This window comes from Squalius cephalus (assembly GCF_949319135.1).
Source record: "Squalius cephalus genome assembly, chromosome: 20".
NCBI lineage: Eukaryota > Metazoa > Chordata > Actinopteri > Cypriniformes > Leuciscidae > Squalius > Squalius cephalus.
The window spans coordinates 27,332,001-27,351,764 of NC_137141.1; the positions used below are offsets into that span (position 1 = coordinate 27,332,001).

General features: G+C 35.9%; 1 protein-coding gene across 4 annotated transcripts in view; it reads right to left on the reverse strand.

The window, feature by feature from the left end:
• Positions 1–16,288, reverse strand: part of myo6b (myosin VIb) — a 55,275-nt gene extending 38,987 nt beyond the window's left edge. For all 4 annotated transcript variants that reach the window (XR_013819395.1, XM_079853158.1, XM_079853157.1 and 1 more), the window contains exons 1-4: positions 16,139–16,288; positions 3,860–4,001; positions 585–654; positions 418–491 (exon numbers count right to left, since the gene is read on the reverse strand). Coding sequence is in view for 3 of the 4 variants with exons in the window: in XM_079853158.1 (XP_079709284.1) it covers positions 418–491; positions 585–654; positions 3,860–3,976 (261 nt within the window). In the remaining variant the exon portion in view is untranslated. The remainder of the gene's footprint in view (positions 1–417; positions 492–584; positions 655–3,859; positions 4,002–16,138) is intronic.
• Positions 16,289–19,764: the final 3,476 nt, after the last annotated feature.

Sequence of the window (19,764 nt, forward strand, 5' to 3'; positions counted from 1 at the left end):
ATTAGAAGAGGCGTTAATTAATCAGAGAATCAATTTGTTATACATATTTAAAGGTGATGTGTGTAATTTAAAATGCAAGTGCAAGTAGTGGTGCTTTTAAAAACATAAACCTATTCTGTTCATTTGAGCATCCCAGCCTGCCCAACATACATTGGCTTAAACTTAGTGGTGCGATTTTTTCCGTTCATTTTCCCCATAGTGATTTAAAAAAAAGACTATAAGCTATTGTCCCAAACATGTAGAAATTTTTTTTTTTAACTGCAAATTTTTGTTAATGTGACCGCACCTTAAGTCTGTACAATTGGACCATGCTTATGTTATCCACTGGCCAAGTAATTGTGCACTTGCGTAGTTTTGGCATTGGAAAAGGCATAGAAATTATGAAAATCAAGAATTCAGAACAAGCATTTGACTTACATAGATCAAGTCTTTGCTGTAACGGACACGGATGTTGTTTAGAAGAGTGGCCTCATTCAAATACATAAGAGAACCTGGAAGCCAAGTAAATATAAGCATATCAATGAACATCATAAGCTTAAGTATTTAACGTGATACTATTGGCCCCAAAGAAGTTATATACTTACAGTTGTCTTCAACGTGTTTGTTTACATCATCCTCAGCAGGAAAAACTTGACTGATGGGAGCCAGGAACGTCTGTAAAGTCAAAATGAGCTTCATCAACTTTGTGACCTCTGGCCAAATGAAAAAACTGGCCAAACAATAACTGGCTACATTCACTATTTATCCATATTAATTACAAGTCCATATAGTTTACATCCACACAGAAGATTAATGAGACAAAAAATAAGTAGATTATGGCAGCCGTTTGTTCTCTCACTTCCGAGTCTATCTGGTTACTTTCACTGAGGTGTGAAGCTATAAACACTCAAGGTCTTCATACATTACGACTGCGCAAATGACACTGAAGAGAGGTGCTAGGTCAGCCATGATTGATTGTGTCTAATGGCAGCCATAATGCGGAGAAGAAACAGTAAAGTCATGTTAATGTGAAAGGTGAGAACATAAGCTGTGAAATCCATTACATGACACATTATAAGACACCCAAAACTGCCCATCACATCGGTGCATTATTCAGAGCGAGATGAGACAAGCTGACCTTTCCCAGAAAACCCATCTCATCCATGCTGACGTTCCTGCTTTGCGTTATTCCTCCACTCTCTCATATTTATATAAGCCATTTAGATTAGTAGCTCACTGGACAGATATTATCTGCCTCAATGTCATCAATATCAACAACCTCTTTGACCTAAAAACATTCACAACCTTGATACTGTATATTCTAGTGGGAACTTTTCACACATTGTTTACCATTTGTTAATAAAAGATAATGGACCAATGACAAATCAGAGAGTCAATGATAAGGAAAAAATGTAAATCTATAGTTTAATCAGAGAGTCAATGATAAAGAAAAAATGTAAATCTATAGTTTAAAAAACACAGTTTTTATACTGTTTGTATTCATGTTGGTTTCGAAAAATACCTTTTTCAAGAAAAGTTAAAAAAAATTGAAAGTCATTTGGTGGAATCATCAAGTAAAAATCATCAAGTAAAAAATGTACAACATATTTTCCATTCTGTAATCATGATTTAACGTGTGTGTGTGTGTGTGTGTGTGTGTGTGTGTGTGTGTGTGTGTGTGTGTGTGTGTGTGTGTGTGTGTGTGTGTGTGTGTACCTACTTAACTATATTTTGGGGACAAATTTGTACCCAGAAGTGACCAAAACCTGACCTCCAATCAGGGATGTATGTGTGTGTGTGTGTGTGTGTGTGTGTGTGTGTGTGTGTGTGTGTGTGTGTGTGTATAGGTTTTCTAATCTTCTGGTACATTTTTCGGAAATATCCCCCTCTACACACACAGTGCCCCCATCTCTAAGGGAGTGTGTGTAAGTAGTTGAGACACAGGTGGATTTTTTTCTTCTAATGAATATACCCTGAGTGTAATGTGATCCGCACACCTGCAGCAGGTAGAGCTTATTACTTATTCAAAGCCCCTGCAAGTGACACCCTTACGTGGCACAGCACTATTGCACATACACATGTTCTCACATTTTACCTATTGCTCAGATACCTGGAGGCCTTTTATACACATCATGAAGTTAATCATGCGTGTGGTGGGAAGGATTCACATCAGCAGAAACGCTGATCACATGATCGCCCGAGGTACGCTGGGCTCAGCCGAGGATCATCACAGGTGCTTAGCAACTAATTTTTCCTTCGTATCAACATATGAGGCTTGATAACATGGCACAAAAACAATAGCTGCCACCCAGGGGCGCAACTACCCAGTGTCAGAGGGGTATGCAGCAACAATTTTGGCAAAAAAATCACAGCAAAAAAACTGTGCCATGTAATGAGTGAAATAAGTACAAAATTGTCATTTATTAATAAAATTGAACTATACTTCACATTGATGAATCCACTGCTGAGTGGACCCCTGTCCCTTTAGGGGGGTTCGGGGGCATGCCCCCCCGTAAGAAAATTTTGTGCTTTTTAATGTTGAATTCATCAATCTGGTGCACTTTACATACATCTGACTGTTTATATTTATTTATATATGTGTGTGAATATGTGTGTACATGCACATGTGTAGGTATATTTATAGGTGTATGTGTATGAATGTGTTTTTATATGTGTGTATATTTCATGCCCGTATGAGGGTACATATGTATGTTGATATGTGTATGTGTATATGTATGTGTATTTACTTTTTCCATTTATTTGTTGTATTTTTAATGACTTTTTTCTTTTTGTTTATGTACATATTTTTCAGGACCCCAGGAAGAATAGCTGCAGCATGGCTGTAGCTAATGGGGATCCTTTCAATAAAAACTAAAAACTAAAAAAAAACTAACTTTGAGAGTTCAAAATTAAAAGCTCCAACCCATATTCAGTATGCAAATTAAAGAAAAATTCAAACCTTTTTTAGTAACAGTGTCTGTCTACATTACACTACTACATAATAATAGTTATAATATTAATCCCATGATAGTAATAGCCATATATTGTAAATGCACTGAAAAATAAAGGAAACTTTCATAATTAGTTTTGTACTAATTTCTATACTTCACATTAAAGATGTGATTGGGCCAGCCCAGTGTCAATCAAGAAAAGAAAAATGTCAACAAAAAAAAACTAATGCTGACTGTTTTTTTTTTTGACCAATGCATTACAACGGCACTAACCCAGCGCCACCAATTAAGCAAAACAAAACGAATGGGCCGCCGATGTACGAGTTTTATGGGCCGTTAAGACAAAGACAAAAAAAAAAATAGCCTATTAGATGTAGCCTATCGGCCCAAAAAGCACGTCGGCCCATCAGGAATCTAGCCTACATGCGTGGACGTCACACTTTAAATCCTACCAGTTGCCTTTGACCATCCACTTATTTCGCTGCTGGCGCATCAATTGACATGCCATACCCTTTTCCCTCTTTCTTTTTCTATTTTCAGTCCCGACAGCTTTTTTTGCTGTATCCATCTTTTTCGACTCGTACCTGCTCGCTCAGCGCTCACGGCGCCCCCGCCTGCTCCTATTGTCCCCCCCTCTATGTCAAAATTCTATGATGGAATCTTATGAATATCCTTCTCTAGCCTGTTAGTCCTCTAAAAAGTTATATAACATTGAGGAAAGGCAGAAATTATTTAGAAACGCACAACAGCAGCCACATATAGATTTAAAAAAAAAAAAAATTACCATCACTTTGGCGCCCCCCTGGTGCTGCACCCCTATGCACTGCATATAGCGCATACCCACTTTTTGCGCCACTGCTGCCACCTGCTTGGTCACCGGTTAAATGCTCACAGGATAAATTTCAAGGGCAGCAAAGCTGACGTCTTACCTTTCCTCTTTGATTGAGAGGTTCTATAGTGAGTGCATCCGCACCAATGTCCACTATCATGCCCAGCTGGAACCCGTCGGTTGGGTGGGGCGCCCACACAGGCTTCCCATCCTCCATTGCACCCCACAACTACACCGCAGCTCTGGAAGACACACACAGGGTTAAGATTAAACACTGACTCGGCTGACAGCATGCAAAGCTTGTTCAAAAGAAATGTAATTGTGTTTTGTTTAACACAAACCATGTGACTGACTATAAACAAAATGTCTTTTAGATTGCAGCAGGTGGAAGCCAACAAGGTCATCTCAAGTCAAGTATAGATGATTGTAATGAAAATAACAAAACAACTTGTTACATTAGCCACTTCAAAGTCTTGATATGCATAATGTACAAAGCAAACTGAATCTAGAACTCAGAAGAAAATGTGAGTGGTGCTTTCCCACGCAAAGCTCACTTCCACTATCTCAGACATTAGAGTATGATTGCATTTTGAGTCGCATTTTGCCTCCAAGTAGCAGTCGCATGGAACAGTCAAATTGGTCCTGAAGCTGCCGTTACTCTCCACTTCTTCACCATTAAATAAATGAATAGTGAGTTTATCCTACAGCAGGGTCAAAATATATATACTGATTTCTCGATTTTAACTGATTCCTCTTTTGGTGAACGGATATCGATTCTTAAATCCAAAGTATCGATCGATCTTTTGGTCTATGCTGTTTTAAGTTGGTGAATGAATGAAACTTTGTAATGTGCCTCTATTTTGGTATGAAAAAAAGTCCTTCAAATTCTATCATTTTTAAGAGATTTATTGTACAATTAAGACAGCTTTTTTTATTATAACGAGTTTTCACGAGAGTGCGATTCAGTGAGCTTGCACTAAAGACAGCCTTAGTGTTTCTAAAGGTAGGGTTCGTCTCTTGCTTTCTGTTTATTAACCATTCACAATCTGAACACAAACTTAGTTTTCATGCTGCTAAGCACACTGCAAAGTTTCTAGATTGGCAACCGTATTTAAATGCATGATTGAATCGGAAACTGCTGTGATTGACAGGACAAAACAAAACGGGACATCATTTTTTTTTTTAAGTCCAAATAATGTATAGTTCTACAAAGCTATTATTATCAGAGTTTGTGAGCAGAGCGTAGCGGGAGCGGATCAGTGAACGAGAGGGTAGCGTCATTTTTCCAGTTCAACACACCATGTTACAGAACAGTAAGGCTATTGCAAACAGAAACAATTATACTGTACTACTACATAGAAATTTCATGTCGCCGCGTTATAAGCGGACTTTGCTTTCTTGATGAGCGTGAGCGGTACATGAATGGAGCGTTCGCACAGGTCGTGAGCTTGTGCATAGAGCAGAATATTGAGCGGAGGGTCACACACGTGATATAGTCCAGACATTTTATGAAAAAAGGTTGAACAAATTGCAACAGAAGCAAACTCAACTGATTTTGTATCCTCAATATGTCCTGAGTAAGGAAAAAAAAGTCCCGAAGAATCCCATTAGGGGAAAGTTTCAAAAAGACCCAAATATAGCCTATTCATTCTTTTTCTTACGTGAATAGGGTAAAAATGTTAACCTTTAGATATCACCATGAAAATTACTGAGTTGATTACTTACATCAAGACAAACAAAATTGTATTACAAGTTTTTTTTAATTGTTTGTTAACATGGACAAACAGCGCATAATCTAATTATGTATGTGCTAATTTGCATAAATACCACAACAGATCTAAACATTGGGTATAGCCAGGAGAAAATGTCTTGTTGAATCTTGGTGACACATAACAGTAAATTACTTAATGTTAAGGTCTGAATGGAACCCATTTAGGCTACCCATGAGCATTAATACATAGAGGCAGGAAGAAGTACTTTAAACCAGCCTTTATTAATTATTATTGCAGAGATGGGGTTTGGGGCTGGGTCCGTGGGACTGTTTCTGAGGATTCACTTTTTATTTGACTTACCTTTTGTCTTCTGCATTCTCCTTACCATTGTCTCCTGTTCTTCCCTCAGACTCGTACCCCAGAAACAGTCCCACGGACTCAGCTCCAAACCCAAAAATGATCTCTTAAAAATTAATAAAGGCTGGTTTAAAGTACTTCTTCCTGCCTCTATGTATTAATGCTCATGGGTAGCCTAAATGGGTTCCATTCAGACCTTAACATTAAGTATTTTACTGTTATACGTCAACAAGATTCAACAAGACATTTTCTCCTGGCTATACCCAATGTTTAGATCTGTTGTGGTATTTATGCAAATTAGCACATACGTAATTAGATTATGCGCCGTTTGTCCATGTTAACAAAGAATTTCAAAAAACTTGTAATACATTTTTTGTTTGTCTTGATGTAAGTAATCAACTCAATAATTTTCATGGTGATATCTAAAGGTTAACATTTTTACCCTATTCACGTAAGAAAAAGAATGAATAGGCTATATTTGGGTCTTTTTGAAACTTTCCCCTAATGGGATTCTTCGGGACTTTTTTTTCCTTACTCAGGACATATTGAGGATACAAAATCAGTTGAGTTTGCTTCTGTTGCAATTTGTTCAAGGTTGACCCACATTTTGGCTTAAAATGACTAATAACGGCGAGAGCGAGATAGAAACCTGGGCGCTGAATACTGAGGGACGGGACAGGTTGGGGCGGCTTATATTTTCGGCTTTATTTTTCTCTTTCAAAATGTCAGTGCATTCCTAGTAGAAACATAATAATTTTTTAATAATTAAAAAGTAATTATTATATTGTTGTTATCATAAAAACTTCCTTATGTATAAATTAAATGCAAGAAGCCTATACAAAAATCTGTTAATTTTAAGCTTTAATTGTATAGTGATGTTCCAACTGGTGGTCCCTGTTTACAGCATTAGTTAGGAGATATTTTGCAATGTATTGTACTGATACATACCCCAATTGATCAGAATTCAATTAATTGAATTCAGAATTGAATCGCAAGCTTGTGAATCAAAACTGAATCGAATCGTGAAATTTGTGTCAATACCCAGCCCTTGTATATTCACACCAAAAAATAAATAAACCCCAATATATCTGAAAGAAAACAGTAGGTTTTCTAGGGGCTAAACAACATATAATTATGTAATAACTATAAAATAATTATTTTGGACATAATTATTTATAACCGCCTGTTTTACATTTACACTTATGCATTTGGCAGTCATTCAAAATGACTTGCATTGCATTCAAGCAATACATTTTTCTAATGCCTGTATTCCATGGGATTCAAACCCATGACCTTGTTTTAATATAAAGCTAAGCTATACAGTTGGAGCTACAGAAAGACTACTATTTTACAGATATGTGTTAAGTGTCTAAAGATTAACGTTAGTGATGCACTTCCTCGCTCAAATGAAAAGGCTTTTTAGTCTAAATAAAATGCTAGTAGGATTGTAAAAATAATTGATTTGATTATGATCATTTGATAAAATGAAGCAAACACACGGTAGTTTGGGCTCATTTAACTTCAAATGGCGATAATGTTAATTGCAAACATTGCTAAAACAGAAGTTATTGTTGGCTGTAGAGTTTCATATCTTGTCACAGTGAACGCTGAATGCACGTAAATGGTAGCCTATCATGGTGCTCATAGTTGCATTGTATTTTAAAACACAAGTGCAATGTTTGCAATTAACATCATCACCATTTAAAGTAAGATTATCCCGTATGTAAAGGTGTTTTTTTTTTTTTTTTTTTTTTACATGACTATTAGGACACGAGTAAAGTACAAAGCTTTGTTCACAAAATAAATTATTGGTTAGAAGGCAAATGTTACATCGTTGCCATGGTAACATTTGAATCAATGACGAATGAGAGAGGTACGTGAGCCTTAACGAGGCTTTGTGTTCTGTTTTGAAGGTTGGTCACTCGATTTTTCTACGAATTTAACAATATTTTGTGAGGTATTACACTGGACATGGAATCTCTTGTTTCTTTGCCCAAAAATCCTCACCGTCACATTCTATATTTTTTAGAGGTGGGCATAGATCAATTTTTTTAATCTAGATTAATCTAGATTAATTTTGAAATTAATCTAGATTAATCTAGATTAAAATGGCTCATTTGAATTCTGCCGAAGGCATTCAGAATATGTGTGCTACCCAAATAATGACTATTAGAACGGGTTTCTCAAGCCAGGTGGCGCATTAGACCAGGGGCTAATCTCCTGTTTCCACAATGCATCACAAACTGCTTGAGAAAGCTGTTCTACTCATAGACTGTAAAAGGTTACTACTGTACTGTTACCGTCCGTAGGCAACATTAGGTAGGCCTATGTTATTATCAACTACTATAGGCTATCAATTAGGGATGGGCGATATGGCCTAAAATCCATATTGTGATATACATTGCAGCCTCTTGCGATAACGATATATATTATAATAAAACCATTTCAGAACAGGTTACACAGACCCTGCTAAACAACTGCTAAATGTATTTTTTTTTTTTTTTTTTTTTTTAAAGGGTGTATGTAGTTTTGAGAACATATATTGTGCAAAACTGTAAGTATACAACATAATTTTGCAGATAAATAAAATTTAAGTACACTGCAGAGACTTAAGTAGGTCTAATGTTTATTATGGCTTGGAGCTTATGAAACCACAAATTTAAAATTAGAATATTATCTAACTGATGTCTTTTCAGTTAAAAAGAAACACAACAACGATTCTTAAAATCGGGCGCTTTTAATAAAAAGAGATTATGTGCTACACCACTCACTAAGATATATTGGGAATAACGTTAATACGCGCGCTGGTATTCAGTGATGTGTTTCGTTTTGAATTTGAGGTGGTAGAACGGATCACACTGGATCGTGTGTTAACTTACCGAGCTGTTACACCACACAGTCTACGTCGGACGGCTTAAATCCGAACCAAGTCCAAATAATGGATGTTGCACGGATCTTTTACACCAGCTTTCACTTTCAGCCGTGTTTACTTAAGATGACGACGAATATGATGCGTTGCAGCCGGGTGTTCCTCGCGGCCGCGGGTAGATTGCGTCATCATAGCTTGTGTAGCTTGAGCCAGCTCCCAACCCAACTTGGAGAATAGATTAACGGCGATATTTTTTTTATCGCGCGATAAGAGTCTCGCGTTAACGCAGCGCGTTAACGCCGATAACGGCCCACCACTAATATTTTTGCTTATTTTCTTTGCAATGTTTATTTTCTTCCTTTCACTTTTAATCCATATTTTTCCATCTTTTACTGTGGCACCTTTTTACTTGCTAAAACAAAAGATGGCATTGGTTCCCTAACCTAACCTAATCATTTTATAGAAATATCTCATGGCTTTCTCTCGTCACATTTAATTGTAACACAGTTTGTGCTTGTTAGGCAAAGCAAGGCACGTCAAGTTTATACGGTATCCTGGACATGACATGCTGGGGGAAAATGAAAGATAATGTGGCCACGAATGAAGAATCCGTTCCCACATATTTAATTTGTTTCCTCATTTTAGTTAAAGCATGGCCACGTTGTACTAATTTGTTGCTTAGTTTTAATTTACAGATTAAAGGGAACAAATTAATTAAACGTGGACCGAAATAATAAGTTGTAGGAACGAATTAACAAGTTGTAGAAAAATTATTTTTTATCTAGGCTATCTATTTTTCAGCATGTCGTGTGCAGGGCTCTGACTGTACTAGTACAATGCATTTGACATGCGCTGGTAATTCAGTTCCGCATTCCCCGTAGCGCAACATGTAAAATAAATGTCCTGCTTGTGAGGAAGATAGCCTATAATTCCCTTTTCTGCCCATTTACAAACAATTTCAGTTGCTTTAAATAACGGGCGAAAACATGAAGATATGAGACAATAGATGCTCTGTCCTGCTCGTGTCCCAAAGCCCGATAGATAATGAAATAATTGTCTTTGTGGGGAAATATAATTAAACTTGACTTAGTTGCTACATTTTTAAGTGTTCAGTGTGGTTTCTACTTCTAGGCCATTTTGAGTAGGCTAGTTGTTTACAGGCCTTCATCAAAAGAGCCCATGCTTAAGCCTCAATATAAGTGCTTAGACTTGGTCACTTCATACATTTTTGCTGATCAGACTAAATCCCATCATGAAAATACCAAGTGTGAACACCCTCCAAGATGCATACGAGAAGGATAGCTATCAGATCAGATTACATCAGCATATGGAAGTCTGAACCCCACAATCATCACATGAGTCAGATGGGGGTCCCCTTTTTAAATCATCTGCCAGTTGAAAATCATACAGTTTGTTCAAATCCATTAGTCTAAGTATGAATATTAATTGTGATATTCGGCTTAGCAAACACCACTATGGTCTAACATTATTATGAAAGGTAAAAATGTGCTCTTTTATGCCACTTAATGATGTTTTGGAAAATTAGGCCATTTTCATGCAAATGTGTAATCTACTGTGGTTCAAGGACTGTGTCATCTCTACAGCAGTTCTGTTGAGGTATTTTAGTCTCCTGGCCTGTCACTCCATGTGTTTTTCAATGATCTTGTTATTCCTCTAAGGTATGGGCTTATCCTGTAATACTCTCCTCTTGAGAGAACAGCTGGCGGCCCTATCTGATCACTCTTTGATCCTACAATAAACCAGACTTCTTACACTGTTCAATATAATTCCCTTTTTAAAATTGATCTGAAGCACTGGATGACAATGACATCCGTTAAGATCCATGAGATCCACTGCGTGCCGCAGACTGCATGACCTGTAACTGAACTGCTGTCAAAGTCTACAAAAGTAATAATGGTTAATCACAAGAGCGTTATTATACCTGCCAAGAGAACAGCACTGAGTTCACGTCAAAGACGTCTGGTGTGTGAGTGAGGTAGGACGTGATAACTGCTCGAGGTTTGGTGCAGAGCAACATTTCCTATTCTCTGGCCTGGTCCCAAGAGTTCCCCATGGCACAATTATCAACTGCCAAGCACACTAACTAACCTCATTATATGCTCAGTACTGTATGTGCCAATCACTCGAGTCTCACATGAGTCTTTTGAAAGGAACAAAGACTTCAGAACAAGGCATTGGCATATGTTTCAGGTCTAAAGCATTGCTCATCAGAAAACTATCTGGCACATTACATGTTTCTGAAAGCTTTGTTCTGTGCTGAATCGGTCTTGGGAAAATCAGATGTTTGATACGTGCTAAAAACATAATGATCTGTTCATTAAGCATCTTTGTAATGTATGCCTTTGTAACGTGTACTTATAAGGTGAACATATTTATGGAGTAGAAGTTAGAACTGGCTCTAAACCTTCTGGGCAATAAATTTCCTTCTTGACTTTTCCATGACTTTCTCTGCTCATAATGGATAAAGAGTTTTAAAAATAAAAATAACGAACAAACTGTTTATGGAGACTGAACTCATACAGAGTTTTTTTTTTTTAGCCAATTAAATATTTTTGGGATGACCATAAATGTGTAGATGTTGTTTTTCTTCATGACCTTTTAAGATCATTTCAATTTCCAAGACCTTCTCAATTCTAGAAATCACAAGAACAATAATAATTTAAATGAATAAAATAAAACATACTAATTTAAAATAATGATATTCTGAAAACTAAAGTAAATAACTAATATATAATATACACACACACACACACACACACACACACACACAGTACTTAAGCACATTGGTGTTTTCACCAATAAAAAAAGTTATTTATATCTTTTGCTGTATTGTGCCAGTAGGTAATATCGGTTTACATTTCCAAACATTGCTTTTGCCATTAATTGTAATAATCTGGTAAGATTTTTGTATGCAAAAGGAGTCTGACAACAACCAGTATGTTCCACACGGAGATCTGATCTCACCATCATCAAATCCACCTGGGATTACATGAAGAAACAGAAAAAACTGAAACAGACTAAATCCAGAAGAACGTCTCCAACACACTTGAAGAAACCTTCCTGCAAAGCTTCCTGAAAAACTGTGAAAGTAATCGAGGACAAAAGCTATTTTAAACACAAAGGGTGACGTTGCCACAGTTCTTCTGGATTTAGTCTATTCATGTAATCCCAGATGGACTCGATGATGGTGAGATCAGATCTCCGGCTGGTGTCAGACTCCTTGTCCTCAAAACCATTTTTTTGGGTGAAAATACTAACGTGCCTATTTTGCACATTGTGTGTATGTGTGTGTTTAATTTAATCTTGTGTGTGTGTGTGTGTGTGTATGTATATATTATATATATATAATTTTTAATGTTGCCATCTCATCAGGTTGATTTCTCATTGTTACACCAAATCCATTCTAATCCATCTAAATCATGACATTAACACAGAGTAACACTAACATGCTACTTATCAGATGTGACCCTAATATGACCAATGCAATGGAAAAGGGAAATCTGAACATACTCAAAGACAAGATGAGTCCAAAGTTAATGTGGCACAATGCCCTTTACTTTGATTTTCCAGGATTTAAAGGAGACATATCATGCTTTTAAATCGTTCCTTTTTACATATAAATCATACATTTGTAGTCTATATAAAGCGGAACTGCAATGCTTGGGTCTGAATTCCTCATTATTATAGCTCCACAGGCCCCTTTTCTACCCCTTTTCTGATGTGCGTCTGAGAGCAACTCGTTTTGATGCGGTCTCTTTAAATACAATTGAGACACTTCATACCCCGCCCCCTCTCCAGGATGCAGAGGTTCAACTCCACCCCGTTCGGCCATTTTTGTAGTTTGATAGCAGAGATACGATTATCTAGCCGCACAGAAACTTTTTATTCACACGTTATTAACAAAATGTCAACAACGGAAGACTTGTCCAGCCAGCCTTACATGTTCGAGCCAGAGTCGGAGCCGGAGCGAGATGAAAATGAAGACGACGAATCTGCAGAACAACGTCTTCATATGGATGTATCGCATGGTGTGTTACTGTATTTACACATGAAACTTTGGTCTTCCGACCTTTTACCACCGTGTCGATTTATTTAGATTAATATGTGCGAGGGAGAGAGAGCAAGACAGCGTCTAGTTTGGAGACGGTGTCTTGTTTACACTTTCGCCTGGCTCCGAAGAGAGAGAGAGTGCGTGCGCGCGACCGGGTCTCTCTATCTCTGTTCGTTCTTTCAGTTAAACATGCGCGGCAGTTCATCTACATTAGACGGTGTAATGAAGCGTGTGGGTTACTACATCCAACAGCCGAACATTTTAACTTACCCTCTTGTAACTTCTGCATCTTTTAGCTTGGACTACAAAATTGCAGCGAGAAATAAAAATGGCGGATTGCTCGAAGTGTTGGGCTGGAAGTCAATGTCCTTATTTGGCAGTTCCGCTGCAAATACTGTGACGTAATAGTTCACAAAACGTCATAGATAACAGAAAAATCGGAACAGGTTGAAAAATAAGGCCAAAACTGAATATAAAGATATCAACGAAGCACCTGAAGAGAATAATTTCAACTTTTCTGTACTTCTAAACACTCCAAATATACAAAAAAATGCATTTAAGGGCTAAAAAAGTGGATTTAGCATGATATGTCCCCTTTAAATAGGATTACGAGCAGGCAACTATATGTAGAGTATTATGGTTCCCACAGTTAGTCATTTTAGCTAGCAGATCCTAATGTAAACAGAATGGTTCCAGAAAAGGAAGTAACATGAAATAAAAAATAAAAAAATCTGATAAGCTACACCTGTACAATTTATCCGGAAGAACTGTGAGCAACCTGAATCCAGATTCAACCAGTAAATATTACAGATCTTTTAACGGTTCAGTTCAGTTGTTTTTTTATTTTATTTTATTTTTTAGATTAATCTTTATCATCATTTCTTATATATGTTTAAATATTCTTCTAATGTTTAATTAATTTAATGTTATGACATTCAATTCAATTAATCATAATATGCTGGCACATTTCATTTTGATAAAACCTTTATAATTATGTCACAACAATGATGACATTGCATTAGGGATGCAATAAAAACATTTTATAGTTATATTCTGTGCAAAATTCTATATTTCATGAAAGAGAGGAAGGCTTTGTTGAAAATGCCTGAGACACTGAAACAAATGATATGGAGATGAAAGAGAAAATGAACTTAGGACCTCGGCACTAAAGTTGCTTAGCAACACGTAAATATGGGTGGCAATCTTTCTAGTGTGGTGCAAAAAGAAAATCCATGCAACAGCATGCAAGACTCCTTTTTTAAAATAAAATAAAATAAAATAAAATAAAATAAAATAAAATTAAATTAAATTAAATTAAATTACATTTCCACTCATAATGAACTCATGTCTTTGGAAATTTCAAGGCATTCTTGGCAAGCCTGGCTGGGATACAGTCTCTTCCACAAGAATCAACAGATCCAAAATAACAACACAACTGCGAGGGCTCCACGTTATTGTGATAGTCGACAAAAGGCATTTCTTTTCCCACATTTTTGGCTAATCGCTTTTTCAGTGAGATGTTCATAGAGAGATGAGTAATTGCACATAATTACGTGCATGCTGATGGCAGCAGTACAGACGTTGTCATTGGAGATGGTTCGGGGTGAAAGGGTTGTGTGAGTTTCCTGTACCACACATTTTTAAACCCCCTCCTTCCTCTGCTCTTGCTCTCTTTATAGCCCAGAGGATATGGAAAACAGGATGCAAAGAGCCCAGTGTTGTTGGGACTTCCAAAGGCAACATTTTACTGTGTTTTTGCTGGGTTATAAATATTCAAATGAGTGTTCAAATATATATATATTTTTTTTAAACTTAATCAAGCCAAATGTTATCAGTTAGTAAGCAAGCTTCCAGTTGGTAGATAAAACTAACATGATTTCCACACATTAAAATCCTGATTTTGAAAATTAGTTAAAATACAATTTCCATAATCACGTGTTCTCTGCAGGGAAGGTTGGATATTTTTGCATTGTACAAAGGCATGATGACATTTATAGAAATACAGGGCAGCTGAGAGTGATTGAGCGTTTTTTGTCCCATCCGGGTCATTCCATAAAACAGGTTAAATTTGATATAAAATAATCTAAATCATAAAAAAAAAGATTTAAAAATCAACATGCTAGCTTTTATTGCAATATATATATGTATATTAGTTTTGTTAAAATATGTATAAAAGATGTATGTGTTTTTAATGTTAATCAAAAAACAAAAGACGAAGAAAAAAATCACTCACCGCTCTTGACTGAATAACTTTAAGGACTAATTAAGGATCTTTAATTTATACAGTGAAGAATATGCAGTGTTATTTTACATTTGCTTACTTTATTAAATTTCTGTACCTGAAAACTACTATTAGGCCTACTGTAAAAACCTGAAAAGCATTGTTTATTACATTAATTTGTATCTTTGTTATATTGTATTTATTTGTGCTTTTGCTTGTAATTTGATTATTTGGTCTTATTTTATTATTGACAGTTTACTTGTCTTTAATACTGTTTTAAATGTATAGTAAGGTAATTTTATCCTGTCGTATTGAAATTGGAATAGATAAAATGTTCACTGGTATCTAAAATTAATGTTATATATATATATATATATATATATATATATATATATATATATATATATATATATATATATATATATATAGCCTATATAAATAAAAGCTTTTCATTTAAGTCAGTGGACATTTAGTGGAAAGACCTGTGAGAGATTATAAAGGTGGAACCATTCCGTTTAACCAGGACAGTCGCGCATGCGCAGACACCGCAGTTTACAGTCACCTAATAGTGCTCGAAGCATCCATCATTCATTTGATTGAAACACAAATAAATAACGTTAACTTGGCCCATGATGTCCACGACTTCAAAACACAAAATGTAAACTCTTTAACAATGCATTCAACTAGTTGAGTTTCCATGACATAAAGCCTAAAACTTACTCATTTTCTAGAAAACTTTGGTCACACACTTAACTTATCAAAACAAAGCAAAACTCTGAGTGGAAAACCTAAATAATATCACTAAAAAACAACCACGAGTAAAACTATGCATAAATATAACTATAAAGCATGTAACTGATACACAAGAAGCTTTATGAAGCGCAATAACAGTAAACTGCCCGTTACTATACAAAAGTCACAATTAAAAAATCCCGTGTTTTAAACAGAATTTAGCTTGTTACTAAATTAAATGACATGCGAAATTAACCTGCCGATTCACCGGACTAAAAATATGGACTCATTCATTAGCAGCATGCTAGCTCGCTAATGGAAAAGCAATTAAACAACTTACTGTAACACCAAACAACAAACCTATATCTGCTCTAAATAAAAGCCACAAAATAAATAAAGTGATTAAAGTCACTCACATTATGTGTAAATCCGGTAATAGCAGCTGTCTTTGTGGACAGAGGAGAGACAGACTGTCCCGTTTAGCGGTGACAGATTCCCTTGATGTCAAATATTCCCTTTTCCAAAGCCGCTGTCCTTCCTCTCAGTAGTGTGTCCGGCTTCAGACTGAAGTCCACAGGAATAACAGCGACCTCAGTGGTGACACAGTAGCAGTGACTGCTCGACACAGGCTGTGTCTCAAAACACAAGGAACTGCACATCTATACAGCTTTTGTGAGCGGCATACAGTAAGCGCGTGCAGCGTTTTGGCCATTACAGGCGCGCGCAACAATTTGCACCTCATAGGCTCGCGCAGAAGCAACTTTAGGAATTACCTTGAAGCCCCAACATGCTGCCTAGGTAGACAACTCACTAGGCTTTTTGAACACAGCCTCTGCATGTATCAATCTAACGACCTGACTGTTAACCCTTAACACATGGTCAACAGTTTGCTTACAATAAAAGTTGAGTAATGCAGAATGTTAGGTTATACAATAATTATTATGACTATAATTTATATGATATTATATTATATTACATAATATTATGTATAGCCTATATCAATGTAAATGCCTAATTGTAATATAATAGACTTTTTTTCCAAGTAATTTTTCTCATCAGCTCACAAATCATGTTGCTTAAAAATAAAATAAATTAAAAAACATCACATGGTCTGAAAAAAGCAACAACAACAACAACAAAAATCTCTACATGGTCTTTACTATAATCTAAATAGATAAATAACTCACGTTCCTAGAGGAAAATACTCACAAACAGGGACCAGGTCTTGTAATATCAAACCAATATTATCAAGCCTCAACTTTGTAAATGGTAAAATAATATTCTAAGAAGAAATCCCACTTGAAAAAAGCTTTATTGAAGATCAAAAAGTGTCATTTGAGGGATGAAGAGAAAGTCAAGAGATTCCTACTGGATTGTCATGGTTACTAAAAGGTGTGCAACTGATACAAACTGGAGACTCATTAATATTTTAAGGGCTTGTAATTCAAAACTTATAGAAGTATTCCTAAGTTGAAATCTAATCCCTCATTGAAAGCAGACTTTGTGTTTGTAAATCTAATTAGGACACATGATATCTCACTACGTGGCGCTGTATCAAATTTCCGAGCAAAACAGCTATGAGAAAAACAGTTTTAAAGACTTAGACTTGAAATGTTGCTCAGGGAGTTTATACAGGTTAATAGCCTGCAGCGTCTCACATAATCATAAAGCATATATCTGATATTAAACATCAGCTCCTACAGAAACAACTCAAATTTCAAAAGAGGTTGAAACAGGAGTATTACAGTTATGTCATCTGGTAAGCCTGAAGAATCATTAATTAGATTTAATGCCACACTGACTTTTGCATTTCCCAGGAGTATTGCAGAGATAAAAACAATCGTACAAGGTGCGCCAGAGCACATATGCCAGTAACACAACAGAGGCGAACAACAGCTTGATTTCCACTGCATGTGGACACTGTGACTCTCAACGTTTAACACATTATATGAATGCTTCATAAAAATAACGAGCCTATAAGCCTCGTGAGGAAGATTGCTTGAGTCAATCCATTTCTGGAAATGGCACTATACATTTATAGGGTAAACCTACCAAAAAATCTGAATAATTAACCAGAAGTGGTACACAAATTCCACAGTGAACTATTAAAATTGTTAATTAAAATAAAATACAAACTTAAAATACCAAAACGAAAGATATTTAAAAACATTTTTAAGTTGAACTAAAAATTACTAAAACTCAAATCAATTTAAATTAAAGCTAAATAGAAATAAATATATAAACACAAACTAATAAAAATTATAAAAGCATAAACTAAAATTAAGAATGAAAATATAAAATTAAAAGCTAATTCTAAATATTTGTATAATATTATAGTAAAAATGCTTTTTATTATATAAAAAAGTATTTAAATAAATATCTAAATAATAGTAAAATAACACTAATATATATATAAATAAATAAATAAATATATATATATATATACCACATTTTTTTGGCTGTATAGTATACTAATTATTATTATTATTTATTATTATATTTCTTTTGTTGAATATTTTTCAGAGCCCACTCTGTGTGACTGGATATTAATTTATTATTAAACATTAATACTATTAAAAATCCAAAAAAAAAAAAAAAAAAATCTAACAGCAAATTCCCAATTTGGGTTTGCCCTCCTTATACCCTCAGTGGAAACCAATCCCTTAAAAACATTTCAGCTTAAATTACAACTCATTCCATATGCTGCTGGCCTGATGGCAGATGGGTAATTCCACAAAGCACTGAAGTAATAACTGAGCGCCGAGTGAACGATCCACTCAAAGAGTCTCATTAGCTCTAACACTTCAGAATTAACAGAGATAAAGGAAGTTTCTCATATGGAGAACACAGCAGGGATGCAATCTCAAGAGGGGGGGGTCGTCACAGGTGGTCGTTTTCAAGGTTTCAAAGTTAATCTAATGATACAAGCTACAGTGTGAGGCATTTCTTTCAAACTGAGAATTTAATGAACTTTCTGGTCCTACAGATCCAGTTTATTTTGTACTGTAGTTCTCAAACGCGCAACATTGTGCACATTAACCCCTTGAAGGACTGTTACTACTTCAGACATCAATATTCGGATTGGTCAGCCAATATTTACATTTGGTTCCCCTAATATTATAGTCTGAAGTACACAGGGATCAGATGTTACATTATGGTCCAAAAATCCTTACCCGGGGTGGAACGCGGAAATACATCAAGCATTTCATTTTGAGTATTGGGAGGCAGACGCTCATCTGTCTTGATCGTGCAGGATGCCAATCTGACCATCTGTGTGTGAACAGCCAAAAATTCTGCCGTCCAGCAGAGACAGAAGCAAATTAAATGAGTTTAGAATATGCATTAGCCATTGTGGCAAGCAGGGTGGAGCCGAGAGCTGCGAGAACAGCACAAGGCCGGTGGCGTGATTGATAATGAGCGTTGTATCTCTCACTGAGGAGCTACGCAAGAATTAAAGCTGGAGTGACGACAGTGAAGGACAAAAGACCTGGATTTACGTTGTGTTTTGTTTATGTGTGTGCAGCAGTCGTCCATGAGGGGCTGATGCTTTTACTTTCATTTTGGAATTAAAGTATGTGAAACGTTCCCTTATCAACATACCTTGCTACAGCCATGTTCTTGGGAAAATATTTATTCTTTCATTTTGTGTGTACTTGCATTTTGAAATAGAACTGGGTCCTTCTTTTCTTATTGCTGTGGCATTGATGTGACTTCCAATCTTTAAAAAAAAAAAAAAAAAAAAAAAACTTTTCTATTTGAATATGCAGACAACTATGAGTACAATTTCCCTGAATAATTTACAGGATCGCTGTGCGTTTGAACATCTCAACCATCTCAAACATGTTTTGCTGAACACAAAAGAAGATATTTTGAAGAATATGGGTAACCACTAACCAAACAGTTGATGGACCTCATTGACTTCCATAGCAACTTCCAAAAAAAAAAAAAAAAAAAACGCTATGGAAGTCCATCAACTGTCTGTTTACCAACATTCTTCAAAATATCTTCACTTGTGTTCAGCAGGAGAAAAGGTTTGGAACAA